Raw genomic sequence first — 20,798 nt, 5'->3', positions numbered from 1 at the left:
GGTGTGAAAGCACCTATTGTTTTAAATAATGGTCGGAATGTGACCTGTGAGCCTTCTGAATTACCGTGGGACAGCACATTCTAAACTAAAATGTTCAATCAATAAAGTAACATCTTATCTTATCTTAATAATATCTTCATATTAATAATAATAATAAATCATACAGTATGGTTCCGAAAGGGAGCAGGAGGAAGCAAACACAAAAATATACAAAAAATATACTGCATATTAAAGCAAACGATTGTAAAGGTAAATGTATGAGCATAACAAATAAAGAAGTGTAATGTAAACATTTACATTATAATTATGATTATTTAATATATAAAGACTATATATTATTGAATTACAAGATTAGATACAGTGTTTCCCCTAGGATGGAGTCATAGCAGCGGTGCTAAGGCACGCGGGCCCAGCAAAATGTGAGCGCAGCGCGCATGGACATTTTAAGTGTGTGCGCGTGCGAAGTGCTTCCCGCCATTATGTTTCTATTTGTCTGCCAGCACAAGAAAGACACATACATCATTAAAGGCTTCAAATGTATTCAGTATTGTATGAACATAATTGGTGGTTGGACATCACATCCTCTAGGGGGGTCCGGGGGTATGCCCCCCCGGGAAGATTTGTTTTTACATTTTAATAAATGCTTCAATCTGGTGCACTTTGAGCACACAATGACTAGAGACTAGATCTAACTCTAAACACCCATATGAAAAAGATCGTTTTACATTTTAATAATCAAATAATTGAACATACCAATAAACTACCATAGCCAATAACACATATGTAACTTATTTTATTTGTGTTGTTCATTTACATCACTTTCATCAGGCAATTTTTTTGTTTAATATCAGGTGTCAAAAGAGCATGGCACCTAGTAATGAATGTGCCAAATGTCTCCACTTCGTTCCACTGCCCCAGTGACTTGAATATCTTGGGTTCTGCCAAGGGGTTTACTTCCTTAGTTTTTCTCTCATATATCATTTGTCCTGCCTTGTTTCTTGATCCATATATGTTTTCTTTATACTCTATACATAAAATGATGTTTTTTTAATGCTCTATACATAAAATGACTCACTCCATTTAGTGATGATGGCACAGTTGGCATCCTGCCTGAGAGCACTTTATTTTTCTGGGGGTCTTAAAGAATAGCTCTAAGGCTCTCCTAAAGGGAAAGTCTCTGGTTGGGGGGCCATTGATGCTCAATCGCATACAGGTGGCAAGGTGTTCCCCCTGCAAGCGATTTCTCAAGTCAGTCTTCACCTGTAAATACAAACATAATAATCAACAGACGAGTGGATGTGGAGCCCATGGGATTGAGATTTGAATAAAGTCAAATAATGATATCACTTGTTCAAGTATCCTACCCGGTTCAATGTTGAGAAATCCCTCTCACGGTTTACACTGGAAACTGGGATGGTCAGGCCAATGGCAGCCAGCTTGCTCAGAGATGGGTAAAGCAGCCCCCATTCACCCACCTCTGATGCCAGTTCCTGCATCACCTGCTGCTGATCCAAGTCCTGAAATACAACATGAACATCAATCCAGGCTATAGAACTCCTGAAAAGGAATGTTACTGTAATTCATTATGATACCTTGAATGGCCCAACTATCAGCTGCTGTTTAAAAGAGGACCATTCCTGCAGCACCTCATTACAGTCAGCCTGTAGAAATTTGCCGGCAAGGAGCTGCACATTGGCCTCATCTCCAGTTGCTGCCTGAGGGCTCAGCGCATGGAAGGCCCCTAAAAGGTCCAGATTCTGGAACCTCCTCTCCAGGCTCTCCAGCAGGCCATCGAAATATGGATCCATCACCTAACCATAACAGTAACAGATTATTAAACTGAAACTTGTGTCCATATTCAAACCACTTAATAGGCATCTAGTATTAACAGGATCCTCCCTCTTAAGCACCTTTTGTATTATTGTTTGCTACGATTGCACTTTGACTTTAGCTCTAGATTATGCTCTTAGTCGCTTGTTTAGAAAGGAGATACACTTGTGAGTTCTGGTGAGTAGAAGCGTCTGCTAAATGCTAAATCCAAAACAAACATACCTGGCTCCTGAACCGGGCCCAGAGCTCTTCCCTGGTCAGTCCCTTTCTTGTCCCCCTCTTGTTCCTCTCCTCCTCATGGACAATACTGTAAGCCCCAAGTCCCGCAGGGTTGTCCAGGTCTGCGTGGAGCTTTGAAAGGAAAGACCCTGGTGGCTGATGGTCTCCAGCATCTTTAATTGCTCGGAGGCAGGCCATTGTCACAGGGACCTAATAACAAAGACAGAGTAGGTGTAAATGCAGCAGCAGCAGATATCTGGTTAGTATGAGCAGTGTATGGACAGTGGTGTCAAAAATAAAACATTGGAAAGTATACCTGCACTTTCAGAGCAAGGAAGTTGACATTTTCCTTCTGGAACAGCCTTGACAGCCTGCTGATATGTGGCAGCACATCTGCTTGCAGGTAGACCGATGCCACAAAGCGGTAGGTGGCCAGAAAGCCATACAACCCCTTGGCTGTTGGGCATTTCTTATGCTCCGTCTCCTCAGCCAAGGCTGCCAGGACAGCGGTCAGGTTCCGCTGTAGGTTGGAAACAGCCATGGCTTGCGAAAGCCAGCGTGTGTCCTTCACTTCCTAAAAATATTTAGAGCCACAAGATGAAAGCATATTAAGTCATATCAGGTGCCTCCAAATATGGAAGATGTTTTTTCCCTTTTAAATTACCCTCACTTTCAAGTTATCCAGGCCCAAGCACTCTGCTGCAGCCTGGAGTACAGCTGTGCGATTCGCACTGTTCCTGAAGTACAGGTGTAGCTGCTGTAGAAGGTCCCTGAAAGAGTTCATGTAAGCCACTCCTGATGAGGCGTCCTTGCAGCACAGGGCGAGGCGGTGTGCGGCACATGCAACCGACACCATCCATGGGAAGGTGTCCTGTAGCTGCTTGGCCACTCCATTCACTCTCCCTGTTTCAGGACAAACATGTTTTATGTCATGTTTTAGTTTTTAAGCTGCAGTGAATATCAACCTTGTTTTTGTTGGTAGTTCATACCAGTCATAACAGCTGCTCCATCTGTACCCAGGCCATAAATCCTCTGGGTGGGAATGTTCTTTTTTGTAAGGATCGTTCTTATTGCCTTGACTATGGTGTCAGCTCTGCCATCGCTGACTGTCACCAGGTCCAGAAATTGGCTGTAAAGCAGCCCATTTTTGTCCATGTATCTGATGAACATATTAAACAGTCAGACTGACTCAACAGATGTAGGTCTTTGGGATAAGCCTTATTTGTTTATTATTACTACCCAATCAGTGGCGGTGGAATATGTTGTTGCCCCGATCAGATTCAATCCAGACTAGGTGAAAGAACAACAAGCTAGCAACCGCCAACCAACTGTGATTGGTTTAAAGAAATAGAGCGTTTCCCCCGGAGCCCCCCTGTCCCCGAGTGGTAATGAGTCCAGCCAGACTTTTCTTCAGCGCTGGCACAGTGTAAACGAAGTGTGGAGATAGGTCTGGCTATGCAAGACTATATTAAACATAATAAAGACACGTCAATCAAAATTATTTTAAGTCTTAATTGTTGTCATTCTTGGAATAAAATTATACCTAACGTGAACATCGAGCTGCTTCTTCACAGACACATCTGTGGTCTCGTCCACCTCAAGCCCAATTGCCACAGAAGCACCGATGTTTGCCAAGATAGGCTCTTCAACGACAGTGCCCAGGATTTCTAACATCTCATCGATGATTCGGTGAGATGTGTAGTTGGTCCTCCCGATCTTAAAGAAAACAAATGCACTTAAGATTAAATATTGCACACTTTTTTTGTGATGAAGTTGATTAAAGAAAGCATTAACTTACCTTTAACTTCTCAAAATACTGGCAGCCAAGTAGTTCTGCGAGCTCCAAAAGGTCAGCATAGTTCGTATGGTGAGCATGTTCTTTTTTCGTGAGGTGGTAGAGGCACTTAAAACCACCAATCACCGCTTCGTGTTCAAGGGTGATAACTGGGTCAAAGGCGACCAGCACTGAGGACCCTGTTGAAAGGTAAACAAAAATAAAAATAAAAATTGTAATGTATTATAGCCTACTGTGTTGTTTGTACTATGTTGACCTGCTGAGGGACTGCAGATGAAAACTAGCTTAGGTCTACTAGCTAAATCTGTCACATTTACATTGATGTAAAACCTGATATGTTGATTAATGTGCATTCTTTTCTTTAAAATAAATAAACTGAAAAAAATAAACTAAACCAGAGAGTTTTGTGAATAATAAGCTAAAAATAAGATACAGTAGGCCTACAGTATTAGTGAATTTTACCTTGAATCAGTGCGGCGTGTGCCTTCACACTCTCTTGATGGTGCCGAGTGGCAGCATGCTTATCAAGGTAGTCGCTTCGGAAAAGCATGCACCCAACCTCAATAAATGGCCGTGTAGACACCCCCCGCTTCGGTGCTTGCTTGTGTTGGCGGCACAAGCGGCAGAACATTCCTGTCGGGACAAGATCTTTGATATATATTTATTTTCTTTAAGAGGTTTTGGCTACTGTATGATCGTTAAAACATCTGAGAGATCAAGCCCCTAACTGCTCCATATGTTAGATTCTCACCATGGTTAGCTATGTTGTACAGCCAAGGTTTGAACCTCGGGTCCTCCATCCACCCTGGATCAAATCCTGATTGCCGGTGCCTTGCTCTTTCTGATCCTCCTACCTCTGACCCTCTGACAGCAGCAGCAGCTGCACCTTGCTCCTCTCTTCTATCCTGACCTGCTCCTTCACCTCCTCTGCTCTGGCCTACTCTCATCGCATGTCCTGTCTAGTACGAGATATCAGTCAATACAATTGTAAATTTAAACAACTACTTAAAAACGATTTCCCAAAAAGTGTGTATCCATTTGCTCCCCTTTCAAAACATTGCTGCCAGACAACAGAGACCCACCTCCCTAACTTCACCCAACTAACCTCCTCCTCATCACCACGATCATCACTTCTCTTTCGTTTGCTGACAAGCCAGCTTTTTAAACTCATCTGAAAATAACATAAGATGTGATGAACAATCTATTACACTGGGTGTTAACTAGCTTTATTACATGGCTTAGTTGAATACTCTATTCTGATTGGTCAATTCAGAACACGTGACACGTTGTTAATCCAGAACAGACAGACCGCTGTCAAGGACTTATTGACCGTTGTTAAGGACGCTTACAAAGAACTTCGGTCGATTTAACTGTATACAGTATGGCCGAAAAGCAAACTGCATGCAGTTTGCTTTTCAAACTGGGACAAGAAAAACAGCGGAGAATTAACGGGGCAGAAACCCTCCTTTTTACGCAACGGTCCAGACATAGACATCAAACGGCGACACATATTCAGTTGCCAGTTACTTTGGCATTAGGGCAGGGATATCTAGATACTTTCCAAGCTTTGACATAATGAATTGTGCTACTTTTAAAGCAAGCAGCGATGTTTTCAAATCTGTAATCAGAAAGCTCCTCAAAAACGCTATCGAAGCAGTTCCTGCCGTTGCTACGTTAGTTCAAACAGTAACAAAGGACTATTTTTCTTAGCGGATGCATGTCATTTTTTAAATCAATAAAAACATTTTCTAAATCTATAAAAGCATTTCAATTAATATTGGGAGTCATATCGTTACTTTGTTGAGAATGTGGCCATGTAATAAGCGGGATAATGTGCAGCGACGCGGTCATTATGGGGAAAAGAACACCCTTCATGCAGATCTAGATCCCTCCGCTTCGCGTCGGGCTCCTGATCAGCCTGTCGGGTGTTCTTTTCCCCATAATGACCGCGTCGCTGCACATTATCCCTTACAAACTAGCTAAGTTAGCTAGATGTAATTCATTCTTAACTGTAGGCTTTTATCAAAGTATTAATTTACTTAATCTAAATGTAACAACATTTTAAATTATAATAACTTACATTTATGGCGTTATGACCTTCTTCTTGAGGTGATTGTGTCCAAATAAAGTTATGTCTGCTTCAACTTGCTGTTGTCTGTCTTGTCAGGCAGTTTTCCTTCAGCTCTGAAAATGACAGCTTTCCCGCGTATCGGTGGCTCGAAGTTGCCGCGAACGCTAGGGGGCAGCACTTATAATTCTTTTAATAATAAAAAAATAAAAAAAATTATCTGCTGCCCCCTAGCAGCGCCGCTGCTGAAAACATATAGGGGAAACACTGAGATATACTTTAGTTGATCTAAAATATTGATGTGTTCAAATGCTCTTCAAAACACAACTGAAAGTCCATGAAACTTGTCTTTCTGTATTTGTGAATGAAGCGCCATCTCCTGGTTAAAACCTGAAATTGAAAATCTGGCAACTCCCTCTTGGAAAATAGTGGGAGGGCTTAACATTCCTCTATACTGGTCTTTGGCAGGTCGTAGGCAGGAAGCTGTAAGCTGGAGTCTGAAATTCAGTGCTCCATCTGTAGTAATTTGTGACATGTAAATCGTCAAAAATGGAACATTCTCTGTTCGCTTATTTATCACAATGATCATCATTGACTTTTTTTAGACCAAATTAGGAGGGCTAGTCAGGCCACTAATGAGCTCAATCATTCACATGTATTATTATTAGTTTATAAATTAAGAGTACTAGGTGTCTATTACAAAACCTTTGAAGGAATCATCATGCATTCTGAATGTTTCTGTACTTTAAAAACAGGCATCATGGCTCAATATCCTGTTCTTGTTTAAGATTATTCCTACAAATTTGTGAATTTAACATCCATATTCACTCTTCAAAACTGAAACTAAAACATTTTTTGTTAAAGCATTGGAGGCCTAAAGCTCCATGTCAGTGACCTATACTTTAATGTCTTCCATCAAACTTTAAAAATGGCAAACAGCATGTTTTTAAAGATTTAATCTTTTAATAAACAAAATATCAACTTTGAACAGAAGGGTTTAAAAACACGTTTTTAATGCAAATAAACTTGAAACATAAACCTATTTGTCATTTCAGAATTCACTTTTATTGTCTGCGTGAAAGGCACAGTAGGCTATAGCGAATACATATCAACATTCAAAAATTACAAAGTCGTACAATATATACCATGTGCTACTTTCTAGGATTAAGTATGGTGCGACTTTTCACCCCGCGACCCCCAAAATAACAGTACTAGAGACTGGTGACCCCCGACGGGATAGTGATCTCCAGTGTGCTGGGCAGTGTGGCGGTGGAGGGAGCCGAGGGCACCACCGGAGGATAGGCGAGCGATGACAGCAGCATTACCGTGGTGCAGATACGGCAGATAGGGGAGTACCTGGGTACGGCGCGGCTCCCCGCACAAACTGAGGGGACTTGTTACACGGAGCCCATCACCGGACCGAGAGTTTGATCCTGCCTGCGGCGGGAGAAGGCGGTCTGCTCGGGCTGCCCTTGGCTCTGGGGTCCCTTCTTAAACAAATAAATAAAAACCTTTTTAAATGAAACGTTCATCTTAACAGATAAGATTTGATAATTTATTTTAAACGTCAGGCCTACAGCATGGCCACAAACCCCATCTAAAAACAGAGGCTCTGTCCTAATTACCTGATTGCATCCACCTGGGTTACTTGGCTCAACCAAATAACTTTATATAAGTTTACTTTAAACCACACTTAAAATAATAACATAATTATACATATGTAGGCCTACATGTCTACATTATTGCAAGTAATAATTGTTTTAAATAAATAAACATTCAAATGTGCAAGATACCTTCAATGAATATTTAAAACTTACACAAAATCAGGTTCTTGTAAAACAGGGATTCAAACTTGTCACCTTTCGGCGAAATTCGCCGTTTTGAATCCAAAATAGGTCGTTTGTGTGATTCATGTAGATCTGCAATAAAAATGTTTTTGGGGTATGGGGGGGGGGGGGGGTCTGGGACCCGGAGTAATCTGCGGCCGCGAGCTGTTATGTGCCATCATGACACGTATGGTGTTCTTTTTCTATATATTATAATGAAGCGCGAGCTTTGTTCTAGAGCAGGGGTGCCCACACTTTTTTGGCTGGTGAGCTACTTTTGAAATGACCAGCTAACCGAGGTCTACCAACCAAAAATAAAATCCCAAATTGCAAGGGTTGCTGAATAACACGTTTTATTTTTACATGGGATAACTACAATAGGGCTGCAACAAACGACTAATTTGATTATCGATTAATCTATAGATTAATGAAACGATTAATCGACTATTCGGACTACTGCTGTGTGCCTTGCACAATTTCTCAAACGCTCTTATTTAGCCATCAACTTTTAGATTTAGTTTGAGGTTGTTTTAGGCATGTGGAAACTAACAATGAAGACAATAAAGATGAATACTTGATTCAAAAATACATATATTATTAAATTAACTGAACAAATTGTGAACAAAATTAACATTGCTTTTTATTTGAATTAAATAAATAATATTTCACATCAAAAGAAACAACAATGTTTTAACAAATCGTATTAAATAATGTGATGACAGAACTGTAAACAGAATAGCTGAAACTTTAACAAAATAAATAACTCAGTTACTAAGTCTAATCATTAACCCATGTTTGTATAATGTAGTTAACTCCGTGTGTTGCTGCTAGCATACATAACACCTGACGTGGAAACGTTACTCGTGGATGGGGCTACAGAGCTACGAGAAAGACAGTCGAACCCGGTGCATTCCTCCGTCTGAATGTGGTGCACTTTTGCTAAATGTTTAGACAAATTGCTCGTGTTACCGCCCTTACATGCTAAACACTTTTGGTGACGAGCATTGTCCACCTCAAGACGGGTAACATGTAACCACACCTTGGAGCGCTTCTCTCCACCATCTCCTCCGTGTGTTGCTGCATGTAGGAGCTGCGTGTGTGTAAACTGCCCCGCCCCCTTGCAAACAGACGGGGGAGAGAGAGATCTCTTCTGGATTGGAAAGATAGAAAATACACCGACCATAGAAGCATTTGTTTGTCTTTTTGCATGTTAGAAACGAGTTGGCGACACTAAGACTAAGAGATAATGTTTGTGTAGCAATAATACATGACCTTTCTCTTTCTCAACTCGCTACTCGGAGGGAAGTCGCTGTCATATGCCTTGTGAACACTCCGATAATGCCTCTCCACGTTACCTTTCTTTGGCAGAGCGACGCTTGCTTTACAAATAAGGCAAATAACCTTTGAATGTGACATCACAAAAAAAGATTCTCCCTCCCATTCTGTGTGGAAGTGGTATGTCTTTAGCTTTTTGCTCGTTCCCGCACTCATTTTGTTGTTTGTCTCTCCCGGCACTTGACTGATTTTGTATCGCTTTGCATTCTGGGTTAACAGACTGGAAAGCAATAGGTCGCTTTTTCTGTCAATCAAGTAAACTCCTGAATTAAGTGGCAGGGAGGCCAAGGGAGGAGGAATCAAAAGCTGTTTTGTCTATTTGAACGGAGCTGGATTTTTTTTTTTTATGAATGACTCGCGATCTACCAGCATTGCCCCCGCGGTCGACCGGTCGACCGCGGTCGACGTACTGGGCACCTCTGTTCTAGAGTCTTCCTGCCTATCGGCTCTGCTCATGGATGTATAATAAGGCTCTGCTGCTCCGTGATGAGGGTCTAACTTCAGCAGCTACATTACCTACGGGTGCGTTCGTTAATATTAACTGTGCGTCCATAGTCACTGTGGCACAGACTGGACCGCTGGTGAACAGCTGTTAGAACGGGCCGTTCAGGTGTTCAGAGCAGAGCTCCCTATCGGACCGGCAGAGCGCGATTTGCAATATTATCGTTGAGCTAGCTAACTAGCATACATTGTCACTATCTGCTAACGTTAGCTTTAGCCTTCGTTTTCTAATAGTTTTTTTCATAAGCTATAAACGGAGGTGGTATAAGTATAGATCTTGTGCTTGAGTAAAAGTAGAAGTACTCAGATCTTGTACTAGAGTAAAAGTAGAAGTACTCAGATCTTGTACTAAAGTAGAAGTACTCAGATCTTGTACTTGATTAAAAGTAGAAGTACTCAGGTCTTGTACTTGAGTAAAAGTTGAAGTACCAGAATGTAGGAACAATCCTGCAATCAAAATGTTCCTCAAATAAAAGTACAAAAGTATTGTCATCAAAATATAGTTAAAGTAGCGACAGTAAAAGTAGAAGTACTCAGGTCTTGTAGTAGAAGTACCAAAGTGTAGGAATACTCAGTTACAGTAAAAGTCCTGCATTCAAAATGTTCCTCAAGTAAAAGTAAAAAATGATTTTTATCAAAACATAGTTAAAGTAGTGACAGTAAAAGTAGTCATTGTGCAGATTGGTCCATTTCAGAATAATATATATATGTTTTATAATGATTGATCATGAAAGTGTTCTCAAAGCGGGTAAAGGTGCAGCTAGTTTGAATGACTTTGTATACTGCAGGGTAGCTTCTGGATTTACTCCAGGTGGAACTAAAGTCTGATTTAACACTTGATTATATTTCACATCATTCATCCACATCTGTAAAGTAACTAAAGGTATTAAATACCATTTACCTCTGAACTGTAGAGGAGAAGAAGAACAAAGTAGCAAAACATTGAAATACTTAATTAAAGTACAAGTATCTCAAAATTGTGCCCAAGTATAGTACTTGAGTTTATGAACGTAGTTACTTTACACCAGTGGCTATAAAGATAGAAAGACTAAGCCTTGCACAGAGGCATGAAAATACATTTTTAAAATGCTCAACAGTGCTGCCAAAATTATAAACTGACTGCTACACAATTAAAATAAATGCTTTTATATATTTGTATTAGATGTGACTCTTTAGCGTTTCTGTTATTATTGACACTGCTGCTTTAGTTGTTCTGATTGCTAAAATCCTCTGTTATTCCTCATTTTAAAGCCGATATTCCGTAGGGGGGCTCGGATCCTTGTCACCTTTTTCATACCTGATGAGTTTGCACCCCTGGTAAAAATTTGAGTACATGCTGTTGTGTTCTGATATACTCCTGCCAATAGGGAGCGCAGTTTAACCAGAGTAACATACAATGTTGGGAGAATAAGGGTATAGAGTGGCGAAGTCCCGCCCATCTACTTCCGGTCCATTGGACCTTATTTCGGAAAAATTATGTATTGAAGTCAATGGAGAGAGAAAACGTATCTTTCGATCCCGTTTGAATTGTGCCATGAATTACACATATGATGTTTGTCAATCTTAAAAAATCATTTCCATGTAAAAAAAAGTCACAGTTTGTCGTAAAACTGTTGAAATATAAGACTATGAAAAATATGCAACTAGAAAGACTACAAATCCCAGAGTCGCGTAAGTGATGTCATAACTGATGTCACAATTGTTTTCCTCCGCTAAATATAAGAGATAGCTAAGATACGATAACTTTAAAAGATGCCTGTGTGCTTAGTACCATGTTGTTATCATACCAGTAATGGGTCTTGCTCGTTCTTTCGCTTCCCGTCTGATGAGAGGACCAGGAGTTGCTGGATCAAGTTAGCTACCTAGCTAGTTGCAAGCACGTTAGTTAGCATTACAGTCTTAGCCTTATCATTTGTATTAGCCTTAACATTAAGTAACATCAAGTAACCCAAAATGTTAAACAGTAAGAGCAGTAGTCATATTTCGTGAACCCTTTGAAGAGTACTGTCAAACCGGTGTGATCATTCTATAATACACCATTTAAGCCCGGGGGAGAAATGCTAATGCTACATTAGCATCGGCGATCTTTTCTACTTCATGCTATCTGCCCAAATGGTTGACATTAAACACTAAAATGATCAGGCAATTCAGAGAGAATCAAAAGGAAGGCAGGCAGGCAGGCAGCTTTGCATGTCATTCTTTTGGACGTGTTGATCGTGAGGGCATACTTGTCAACCCTCCCGATTTTCGCGGGAGACTCCCGATTTCATTGCCCTCTCCAGGTTACCTCCCGGGGTCATATTTCTCCCGCATTTCTCCCGATTTCTGACAAAATCAGATTTACTCAGGACTGTTTCCACTCGGACTTTAATACAGCTAGCTACACCATTGTTTGGTTTCCATGGAAACACGTCTCTTTAGTAGCGCGCGCAACTGAAAGTCTGAGAGGATGAGGCAGATAGTCACAGAAAACAGAACAAAAATCGACAACTACTCTACTCTCTGCTCACTCCTTTCCTGCCCACACATATGCTCCATCAAGGATGGTGCCACAGGCTGCAAGGCATTGCACTTAGAACTACAATAAGCATGTTAATGTTAATCTAACAGCTCCGGCAATCCACTAGCATCCCCCCCCCCCCATTTTGCATTTTGAAATGCTCCCGATTTCTGAGGTCTCAAGGTTGGCAAGTATGCGTGAGGGTAGTCACTAGAGGTTTCTTAATACTCTAATTTCCCCTCCTCAACTCCTATCCTCAAGACTTAGTCCCGCCCACAGGAGATGCGAGCGGAGGATTGAGAAGGTGAACCGAGGAGAGAGGAGGGGAAGCAGCAGGCGGTTAGAGAAATGAGAACTCCTCTCCTCTGAGCGGTCATTTTAAAGAGACGTCCATTAATGATGACAGGAGGCACAGCAGCCCTCTGTCTGATGGACAGATGTGTTCATGACCACTTATATATTTACTTTAATTCATTCACAGTGCGGTATAATGACACAATAACAGGCTACAGATGCGGACATATACACACACATATATTTAAATAAATATATACAATTTAAAGTATGAGAGCACTCTCATAATTTTTCAGCGCTGCATGCACAGTGTAGTTGCGCAGTGTAGTTTTTACAGTCACCGTTCACTTCGACAGTGAGAGGGAGGGGCATGATCGGGTTTTGTCCCTCATGGCTCTAAACAGCTCAATAGGCACACACTGTAGACACTAATTAGAAGAACACAGACTAAAACAGCAATGTACAGACGAATCAGATGATTAAACATGATCTTAAAATATATTTAATATTTTTTTTTATTTACATTTTTGTATTTTTTTGTAATCATTATTTGTAATACTTTCTGCTGAAACTAGGTGGGGCTGTGCCCCTAATGACCAGTCGCCACTGTATATAGTATATAAAACTATGCACTCGTATCTACACGACCTACAGAAATGCAAAAGTTCAAAGTAATTCTGTCTTTCTGTTTACCGCATAATTTATTAGAATACATTTCATAACATGTAAGAGAGAGTTTTCAATAACATATCCGTATTTATTTATTTCTCCAAGTTATTTTTTTGTGTGCACTCAGGAGTATCAAACAGGTGTTTGTTTAATAATTTTAAGATTGGCTTTTACCCATTTCTGTAAATGTATTCTTCATATATGATGCAGAGAGATTTATGGTTTGTTTTACATGTTTCTCTCCATTCTTCCTTCGGTCAATGGTGTCGCAGTTTCTCATGTCTCCCGTCTCTATGCGTACGCATGGGTCAGAAACTGGCGTACGCCATCCTTTGATCGTACGCTGCGTTTATAAGGAACCCGGGAACTGGATCAGTGTTGAATGCTATCTATTACTTTATCCTATTCTTCATCTCCAGCTGTGGTTTTCAACCTGTTAACAGCACCAGCTACTGCTATATTTTATATGGTCATTTATTTAAAATATAGTTCTTTTTTTCTACCATGTTGTACTTATCTGTTACTTCTTTTTTTCACTTATTGTGTTTAATTATTAATAACGTGTCTACTTTTTTTATATAATATGTAAGTCAACTCTTTTTTAGTTATTCTGAACTATACTCTTGCTGTTTCAATTTGTCCCATTGCGGGACAAATAAAGCAATTATAATAATGGCTACTTAAACACCAATGGATGCAAGCATGGATTGTGATCTCAGTGGTAACTACGTTCCTCTGGGAGGTGCATTGGGGGACTGCCACGATGTAAACGGCTGTACAGAAGCTGTATCATCATGTGACTGTTCATATGACTGTGCTCTGTGTTGTAGCTGCACATCGTGGACGGAGCTCTGCTGCGCTCCAACCCTGCACTTGTGATGGAGGGAATCCAGAGATTCCTCGGGGTCACTCCCATCTTCAACTACACCCAGGCTCTAATGTTCGTAACTCACTCACACACATTATGCACATTGGAAGTTCAACATTTAGATAGAAAACATTAAAAAAAATTGAAGAGTTAAAACCAGCATATGTTTCCATACATCACGTGTGAAATAAACTGTTGTTGTCAACAGGTACGATGACAGCAAAGGTTTCTGGTGTCAGCGTGAGGGAGGTCGAGCCAAATGTCTGGGGAAGAGTAAAGGCAGGAAGTACCCGGAGATGAGTCCTGAGGTACATCTCACTCTGCTTCACTCAATGAGCCAACAGAAGCATTTAAACAATGGTTTTGGTCCACTTAAACTTGGCTCTACTCTATAAGTAATAATAAAATTGTACAATGTTTACATTAATACAATATTGTGGCACCTGGGCCTTTTTTCAACACACTGTAGGAAGCACTGCAGTAGAGCACCAACCATGTGTTACTCCGCTGCTGAAAGTAGTCCCCTACAAATGCACCATAACATGTTAGAAACTACAGAGAGCAACTGTTTGAGGGAATGAGCTGCTTCTAGAGGTTAAAACCTTCAGTAGGAAACAAAGACAGGACTAACAATTTTTTTTATGGAATTATAATTATTTTAAAATAACAAAAACATAGAATAACAACCTTCAAACCCCAGCAGTCCGTGAAGCACTGCAGAAACCCCCCAGCAGAATATCATTACACTTTGAACTACTGTGTACCGACCTCTGACATTTCCCAATCTCTTTTTGTGTGTGTGTGTGTTCACGCAGTCCCGTACCTTCCTGACTGAATACTACCGCGAGCACAACATGGAGCTGCTGCGTCTGCTGAATCGGTTGGGCCACCCACTGCCGTCCTGGCTTCGCCAAGAACTCCAAAGCACGAGCTGGAGCTGAGGCCAGCTCTCACACACAGACACGCGACAGGAAGCCTGGGACTAGTGCCCGGACGAACCCAACACTCGACTCTGGATGAAACTGGAGTCCCTGATCTGGAATCAGCAGAAGTTCAATGTGAAGGTTTCTGCTGCTCACTGGAGAGGAGACAGTTCAGATTGTGGCTCTGCAGAGGACCCCAGAGGACAGCTTTAGTGGCACTGGGTTGTGTGTGTGTGTGTGTGTGTGTGTGTGTGTGTGTGTGTGTGTGTGTGTGTGTGTGTGTGTGTGTGTGTGTGTGTGTGTGTGTGTGTGTGTGTGTGTGTGTGTGTGTGTGTGTGTGTGTGTGTGTGTGTGTGTGTGTGTGTGTGTGTGTGTGTGTGTGTGTGTGTGTGTGTGTGTGTGTGTGTGTGTGTGTGTGTGTGTGTGTGTGCACATACACTCACCTTAATGTGAGTCTTATTGTGTATGACCTGTTACAGACACACACACATCTACCTGCAGGTTCCTGTCCTCTGCACACATTTAAAGTGGGTGAAGCTGTGTGATGACAGGTGGATGTAAATACCATGTGATGGATGTTCTGCAGGCTTCGCCCACACTGTCAGCCAGTAGCTGTCTCACTGTCCTCTCACTGAGCTAAAGGTCCTGACTGATGGTGGACTGCTCTCTATGTCGGCTAAAGTCTCCATTTAATCTCCAGATTTTGTATGTAAGATTGATTAAATATGAGTTGTTAACCTAATTAGCATAGATGATGAAGAGTATATATACTTGTGGCGCAGTGGGTTTTGCGTTGGTGTTGGGATCAGGGTGTCTCAGGTTCAAACCCCACTGCAGTCAGCATGTCGTTGTGTCCCTGAGACACTTCCCCCCAAATTGCTCCTGTGGGGATTGCCCTAAGTATTGAGTATGCAAGTCGCTTTGAATAAAAGCGTCTAACAAGTAATGAAATGTATGGGGACCATGCAGCAAGATGCTGAGCAAAGGTTGTGTTGCACCACCCCATTTTTACTTATTTAATCTGAGTGATTCTGAATAAAGTTTCAAACCTCTGGAGCAAAACCCTCAGCTGCTGTGATGTCATATCGTTAAGGAATGATTGGCCTGCTTACGTTAGGGAACCAGTGTCCATGGAAACAGTTTGCAGTGTTGTCTCACTTCTGAGCTGGAGGCTTCACCTTCTCCACAGCAGCTGAGGCTCATGGGTAATGTCAGGACGAGACTGGTTGTTCACCATTACTATTAAATGAAAATCATGAACAAAAGCAAAATTACGAATGACATTTTCCAAAGAGACAAAAGTTATATCGAACAGGTAAATTCAAAATGTACTGTAAGCAAGGCTATATATTGTAATGTTTTAAACTTTATTGCTTGAAAAAGTATAAATAACACCACCATAAACCTAAAGGCTGAATTTAAAATATTCAAACATGCACTCAGAACAGTGGGGGGTGCACTCTGAGCCCCTGCCACCCCACTCTGCATGGTGACCTGTCCTTAAAAACTGATAGAGATTTTCTGAGAATCAATGCATTATGGCAAAACATGTTCATACAGCCATAGTCAAATATTCCAGTGTGACTCTTGTTTTGTGTTAATAGTCAGCTAAAGGGGAGATAACCCATGATGCACCTGTTTCCACAGACACAAGACTAACATGAACTTAACTGACGTGGACCAGTGTGACTCCAGTAACACTGCTTTGAGTACAGTGCCTCACAGTGAGAGGGCTGAGAGAACACCAAGAAGCCTTCACTAGTCAATCATCTTCTAAAAACCTACACAGACTGCTAAACACACACTCACCCCCCCACAAACACTCACACTCTTGTCTCCATCAGAGGACAGAAGGGCAGGATGTTAGTGTGTGGAGACGACCAGAAGCTGCTGTCTAGTTTTCTGTTTGTTTTGTATAAATGTCAGAAAGGCCAACACTGTATCATCTCTAATAAACAGAGAGGTTGGAAATGATGTTTGATGCGTCCGTGTTACATCAGCCTCATGTTACACCATGATCAAACGGGTCGAAACCATCAGTAGGAAGAGGAGTCGTGCTCCGTAAGTCTTCCTCGAGAAGGCTCTAGTGTCCGAGGGGCACTCCAAAGCAACATTGGGTTACTGCAAGTTTAACATACACACACAGCACACAATGAAAGAAACACTTTGAAGATTATCACTAGAGCAGCCACACGTGCACTGCAAACACACCGACATATACGTCACATCAAAACAGCAGCCTTTGTCTTTTCATTTAGTTCCATTCTCATTCTTTTCTTGGGATTGTATTGACTTTGAATACTTGATGAAGAGGAAGTACATTTATTTTAAATGATAAAGTTCCAAAAAGCGAGGCTTCCTAACGAGCTCTCTTTGTGATTGTTCAGGACAGGAAGACCTGTGTGTGTGGTGTCTTTTTTCAAAACCGATTTATTTGTATCTTTTGCTTTTGTATAAGTTGTCTTACATTTTGTTGATGTGAAAGTCTCTGTCTTCAATGACAACTCATGATTGTTGCTAACTTTATTCTTCAGAAATGATGAATGGAGCTCTGCCTGAAGACATGTTGGCATGTTCACCGCTTCCTCCTCCCCGGTTAACATTTAGTTTAACATGAATTGTTTTTTTAGACAAGAGTTCATCTACATGTGGAGGTTGCTACAGAGTCACACCACCCACTTTCACTGCTCTCCGGGGTCAATGTCTGTAGGAGGCAGAGAGTGGTTCATCACCCTTTAAAGCTGCACGTTGTGTAGTGCAGCCCTCGTCAAATGGAGCACTGAGTATTTTTCTCTAGTACTAATACTTATATCTACATAACAATGACAGTAACACATCAGAGTGGCACCTTACTTTATCCTCTCCAAACTGAAACCTTGTTCTGGGAGCTGAAGTCCCGCCTAGGGAAGGGAGGGTTACAATAAAAATGTATTTCGTTACAATTACTGGTTACTTGTAAAAAAGCAATGTAATCAGCAACGCAATCTAAGTAACACAATATAAAAGTAATGTAACCTGATTACTTTTGGTTACTGTTGGATTACCTCAATGTCAAATGCAAACCAAATCATTACAAAAGTAAAGAAATATGCAAATATGTTTATTATGTAAGACAACAGAACAATGTGTCATCACAAATTAAGGCAAGGCCTACAGAATACTATTGTTTACAAATTCTGTTTTAGCTTAAAACTTTAATTAAAAGTAAACACATTTTTTTTAATTTAGTAAATCAGGTGTCCATCTACTGCATAAAATATATATATATATATAAATATATATATAAATATATATATATTTAGATTGAAATGATACATGAACACTGGGGGCTTGAATGTGTGATGAGTAAAGAAAGTAAAAAGGCTTGGAAAAGCAGCAGAATATTTGAACTGCAAACTTTTGAACTAACTTGATGGCGAATGATCTGTCGCCATGGCAACAGCATTTGATGACACCCTATAACACGCTTAGATGCGTAGATTGCTGCATCGTTACCAAACCTGTGAAGTTTTGGGCCGTTTGGAGCATTTGAACTGAAGTTATTTGAAAACCGTGTTTCATGGCGAGCATTGTGTTGCCATGGCAACGGCATTTGAAGAAATCTCAAAACTGTCCCGTAGATGTCTTCACGGCTGGACTGTTAGCACACATGTGAAGTTTGAGCACTTTTTGAACATTTTCATAGGAGTTAATGTATAGCGACATCGTCTTCTATGGCGAGGGATGCGTTTCCATGGAAACGGCATATGATGACACCCCATAATTGACGTAGAGCTGTTGAGGGCAGGAACGTTAAACTTTATCTGAAGTCTGCTGCTCTGAGCATGTCAGTTGGAGCGATGACATCATCGTGTTCCATGACACAGGTGTTTATATTTGAGCTAACGAGGCGTCCAGAGATCAAAGGTTTCCATTGTCCTGAATGAGAGATAAACCTCTTACATTTGAACGTTTTGTGGAAGAACCGTAACAGATATCGGTGAAATTTCAAAGCGTGAAGCATCTCAAGGACGAGATGTTATCCTACGTTTGTCATGAAAAATTATGTGTCAGGAATGTAGGGTTTGGAAATTAGGGCAGTTTTTTTTTTAAATATGAAGGCAAATTTCAAGATTTCCTACACTCTAGCTGTGACATCACGCACTCTAGTTAATGTTCAAATCTGAAGAAGGCCTCTGTTCCAAGGTCTGAACAATGTTTAATATCTCTAAAAGTCAGATTCAGATTTAAAAGTTATGTTACACGAATAATGTCAGAAAGATGTGTAACATTTTAAAGTTAGAATGAGGTTTCTGAGTGAAAGTATGAATGAACAGTTAGCAGTTGAAGTCGCATGAAGATTTGTTGAAGTCTGAAGAATTTCTCCATTGACTTCAATGGTTAAAAATGTGATGTATTATGGGATGTATCTCTGGAATTATGAAAGTTATGAATGAGAAAAGTAATAGCACTCAATTCCCGACCGATCTGAACGTTTTGATGTTTGAACGGAGTTTCTGCGATGCTCAATGTGGGAGAAGACCGGCAAAATAACGGGTGGAATAATAAGAATAAAGAATTTTGTCCGTAGAAGAACAGATAGTTGGAATGCTGTTAACAGCATTCACTAAATGACACAAATACAGTTAAGAGCACAATAATAAAAATTCCATAAAACGAAGGGTCCATGAGGATGTATAAAAGGGGGTTTAAACCCAGTCTTAACTGTACGCTGTACCAAAAGAAGAAAGTCCTCAACCTACTCTTAAATGTGTGGACACTGTCTGCCTCCCTAATCGTCACTGGAAGTTGATTCCAGAGGAACGGGGCTTGGTAGCCGAAAGCTCTAGCACCTGATCTTATTTCGTCTGGGAACCACCAACAGACCTGCACTCTGGGATCTTAATGCCCTAGAGGGGCAATAGAAGATTAAAAGATCCTGTAGGTAGGATGGTCCCTGACCATTGAGCGCTTTGTATGTGAGTAAAAGTATTTTAAAATCAATCCTGGACTTAATTGGTTTCCAGTGTAATGCTGCTAAAACAGGAGTGATGTTGTCCATCTTCTTTGTTCCTGTTAAAACCCGTGCTGCAGCATTTTGTATTCATTGAAGGGTCTTTAATGATGAGTTTGGACAGCCTGATAAAAGGGAATTGCAATAATCCAGCCTGGAGGTGATAAAAGCATGGATTAGTGTTTCTGCATTGTTGTGATTTAGGATGTGCCTGATTTTTGCAATATTCCGTAGATGGAAGTAGGCAGTCCTTGAAATTTGCTTTATATGGGATTTAAAAGACAAATCCTCGTCAAAAATAACACCAACATTTTTTACAGTGGTGCTGGAGGTTAAGGTAATGCCATCCAAAGAAAGGTTGTTGTTGGACAGTTTGTTCCGAAGGTGCCAAATATTATGACTTCTGTTTTGTTGGAGTCTAATAATAACTAGAGAATGCAATTCCTGAAGAAATTGCTAGTGGCAATGCTTTATGCTGAAATATAATGTGTAAGAAGAAAGTGAATAATCAGGAATATTTGGATGACTGAATGGTTTCCATATGAATGAATATTAAGTTAAAAAGTAGCATGAAACTCCAAATGTATAAATAATGTTAAAGATTTAAGGCTTTGAATGTAGAATGTTATTCGTAGGAAAAGTTGAAAATGCAAAAATAACTGGTGAAATAGTAACATTTGGCAAATTTTATTTTCAAAAACCAGAACATGGGGGAAAAAAAAACTATATAAAATAGGGATGTCCCGATCACCTTTTTTTGCTCCCGATCCGATTCCGATCATTTGATTTTGACAATTTGCCGATACCGATCTTTCCCGATCCGATCTTTATGCAATGCATTAAGAGGAAAAAAAAAAAAGCATTCAAGTTGTCCCTTAAGGTTATTTTTTAAATTTAAATTGGATATTCTATCCAACATGGATATAGCTTCTTTTTTTCACAGCAGCATTGGATCAGTTCAGTTGTGCAGCATTGGA

General features: G+C 40.6%; 3 protein-coding genes across 10 annotated transcripts in view; 1 reads left to right on the top strand and 2 right to left on the bottom strand.

The window, feature by feature from the left end:
* The window catches only part of ndst2a (N-deacetylase/N-sulfotransferase (heparan glucosaminyl) 2a), an 86,193-nt gene extending 69,389 nt beyond the window's left edge, over nt 1-16,804 (top strand). For all 4 annotated transcript variants that reach the window (XM_079687218.1, XM_079687219.1, XM_079687220.1 and 1 more), the window contains 3 exons: nt 13,868-13,977; nt 14,114-14,213; nt 14,721-16,804. In XM_079687218.1, coding sequence (XP_079543344.1) covers nt 13,868-13,977; nt 14,114-14,213; nt 14,721-14,846 — 336 coding nt within the window. In that variant the 3' untranslated portion in view covers nt 14,847-16,804. The remainder of the gene's footprint in view (nt 1-13,867; nt 13,978-14,113; nt 14,214-14,720) is intronic.
* On the bottom strand, nt 1,076-2,726 carry LOC307043040 (uncharacterized protein). The gene is made up of 5 exons (XM_079687236.1): nt 2,366-2,726; nt 2,053-2,259; nt 1,593-1,811; nt 1,365-1,517; nt 1,076-1,260 (listed from the first exon to the last, which is right to left on the bottom strand). Exons 1-5 carry the CDS (start codon nt 2,588-2,590, stop codon nt 1,081-1,083), a joined length of 984 nt encoding a protein of 327 aa, XP_079543362.1. The 5' UTR covers nt 2,591-2,726; the 3' UTR covers nt 1,076-1,080.
* Nucleotides 2,576-14,158, bottom strand: LOC307043036 (zinc finger protein 862-like; the record flags this gene model as incomplete). Of its 5 annotated transcripts, XM_079687226.1 has the most annotated exons (9): nt 2,576-2,952; nt 3,039-3,208; nt 3,593-3,765; nt 3,848-4,023; nt 4,307-4,492; nt 4,596-4,803; nt 4,950-5,015; nt 5,925-7,402; nt 14,081-14,158. In XM_079687226.1, the coding sequence occupies 7 exons, from the start codon at nt 5,013-5,015 to the stop codon at nt 2,705-2,707; spliced, it is 1,227 nt and encodes a 408-aa protein (XP_079543352.1). In that variant the 3' UTR covers nt 2,576-2,704. The 5 variants fall into 5 exon arrangements, with proteins under 5 accessions (XP_079543352.1, XP_079543354.1, XP_079543353.1 ...); XM_079687228.1 differs by lacking the exons at nt 4,950-5,015; nt 14,081-14,158 and having other exon boundaries at nt 2,690-2,952; nt 5,925-6,061; XM_079687227.1 differs by lacking the exons at nt 5,925-7,402; nt 14,081-14,158 and having other exon boundaries at nt 2,690-2,952; nt 4,307-4,477.
* Nucleotides 16,805-20,798: the final 3,994 nt, after the last annotated feature.

This window comes from Notothenia rossii (assembly GCF_949606895.1).
Source record: "Notothenia rossii genome assembly, chromosome: 6".
NCBI lineage: Eukaryota > Metazoa > Chordata > Actinopteri > Perciformes > Nototheniidae > Notothenia > Notothenia rossii.
Note: the sequence above shows the minus strand (reverse complement) of the source record. Positions and strands in the feature narration are given on the sequence as shown.

Excerpts from the sequence above, each read along its gene's own strand:
- LOC307043040 (XM_079687236.1), bottom strand. The coding sequence starts at position 2,590 with ATGGCTGTTTCCAACCTACAGCGGAACCTGACCGCTGTCCTGGCAGCC. Across the intron at positions 2,260-2,365 it reads TCCTTGCTCTGAAAGTGCAG|GTCCCTGTGACAATGGCCTG; the intron begins GTATACTTTCCA and ends CTTTGTTATTAG. Across the intron at positions 1,518-1,592 it reads TGATAGTTGGGCCATTCAAG|GACTTGGATCAGCAGCAGGT; the intron begins GTATCATAATGA and ends GTTGTATTTCAG.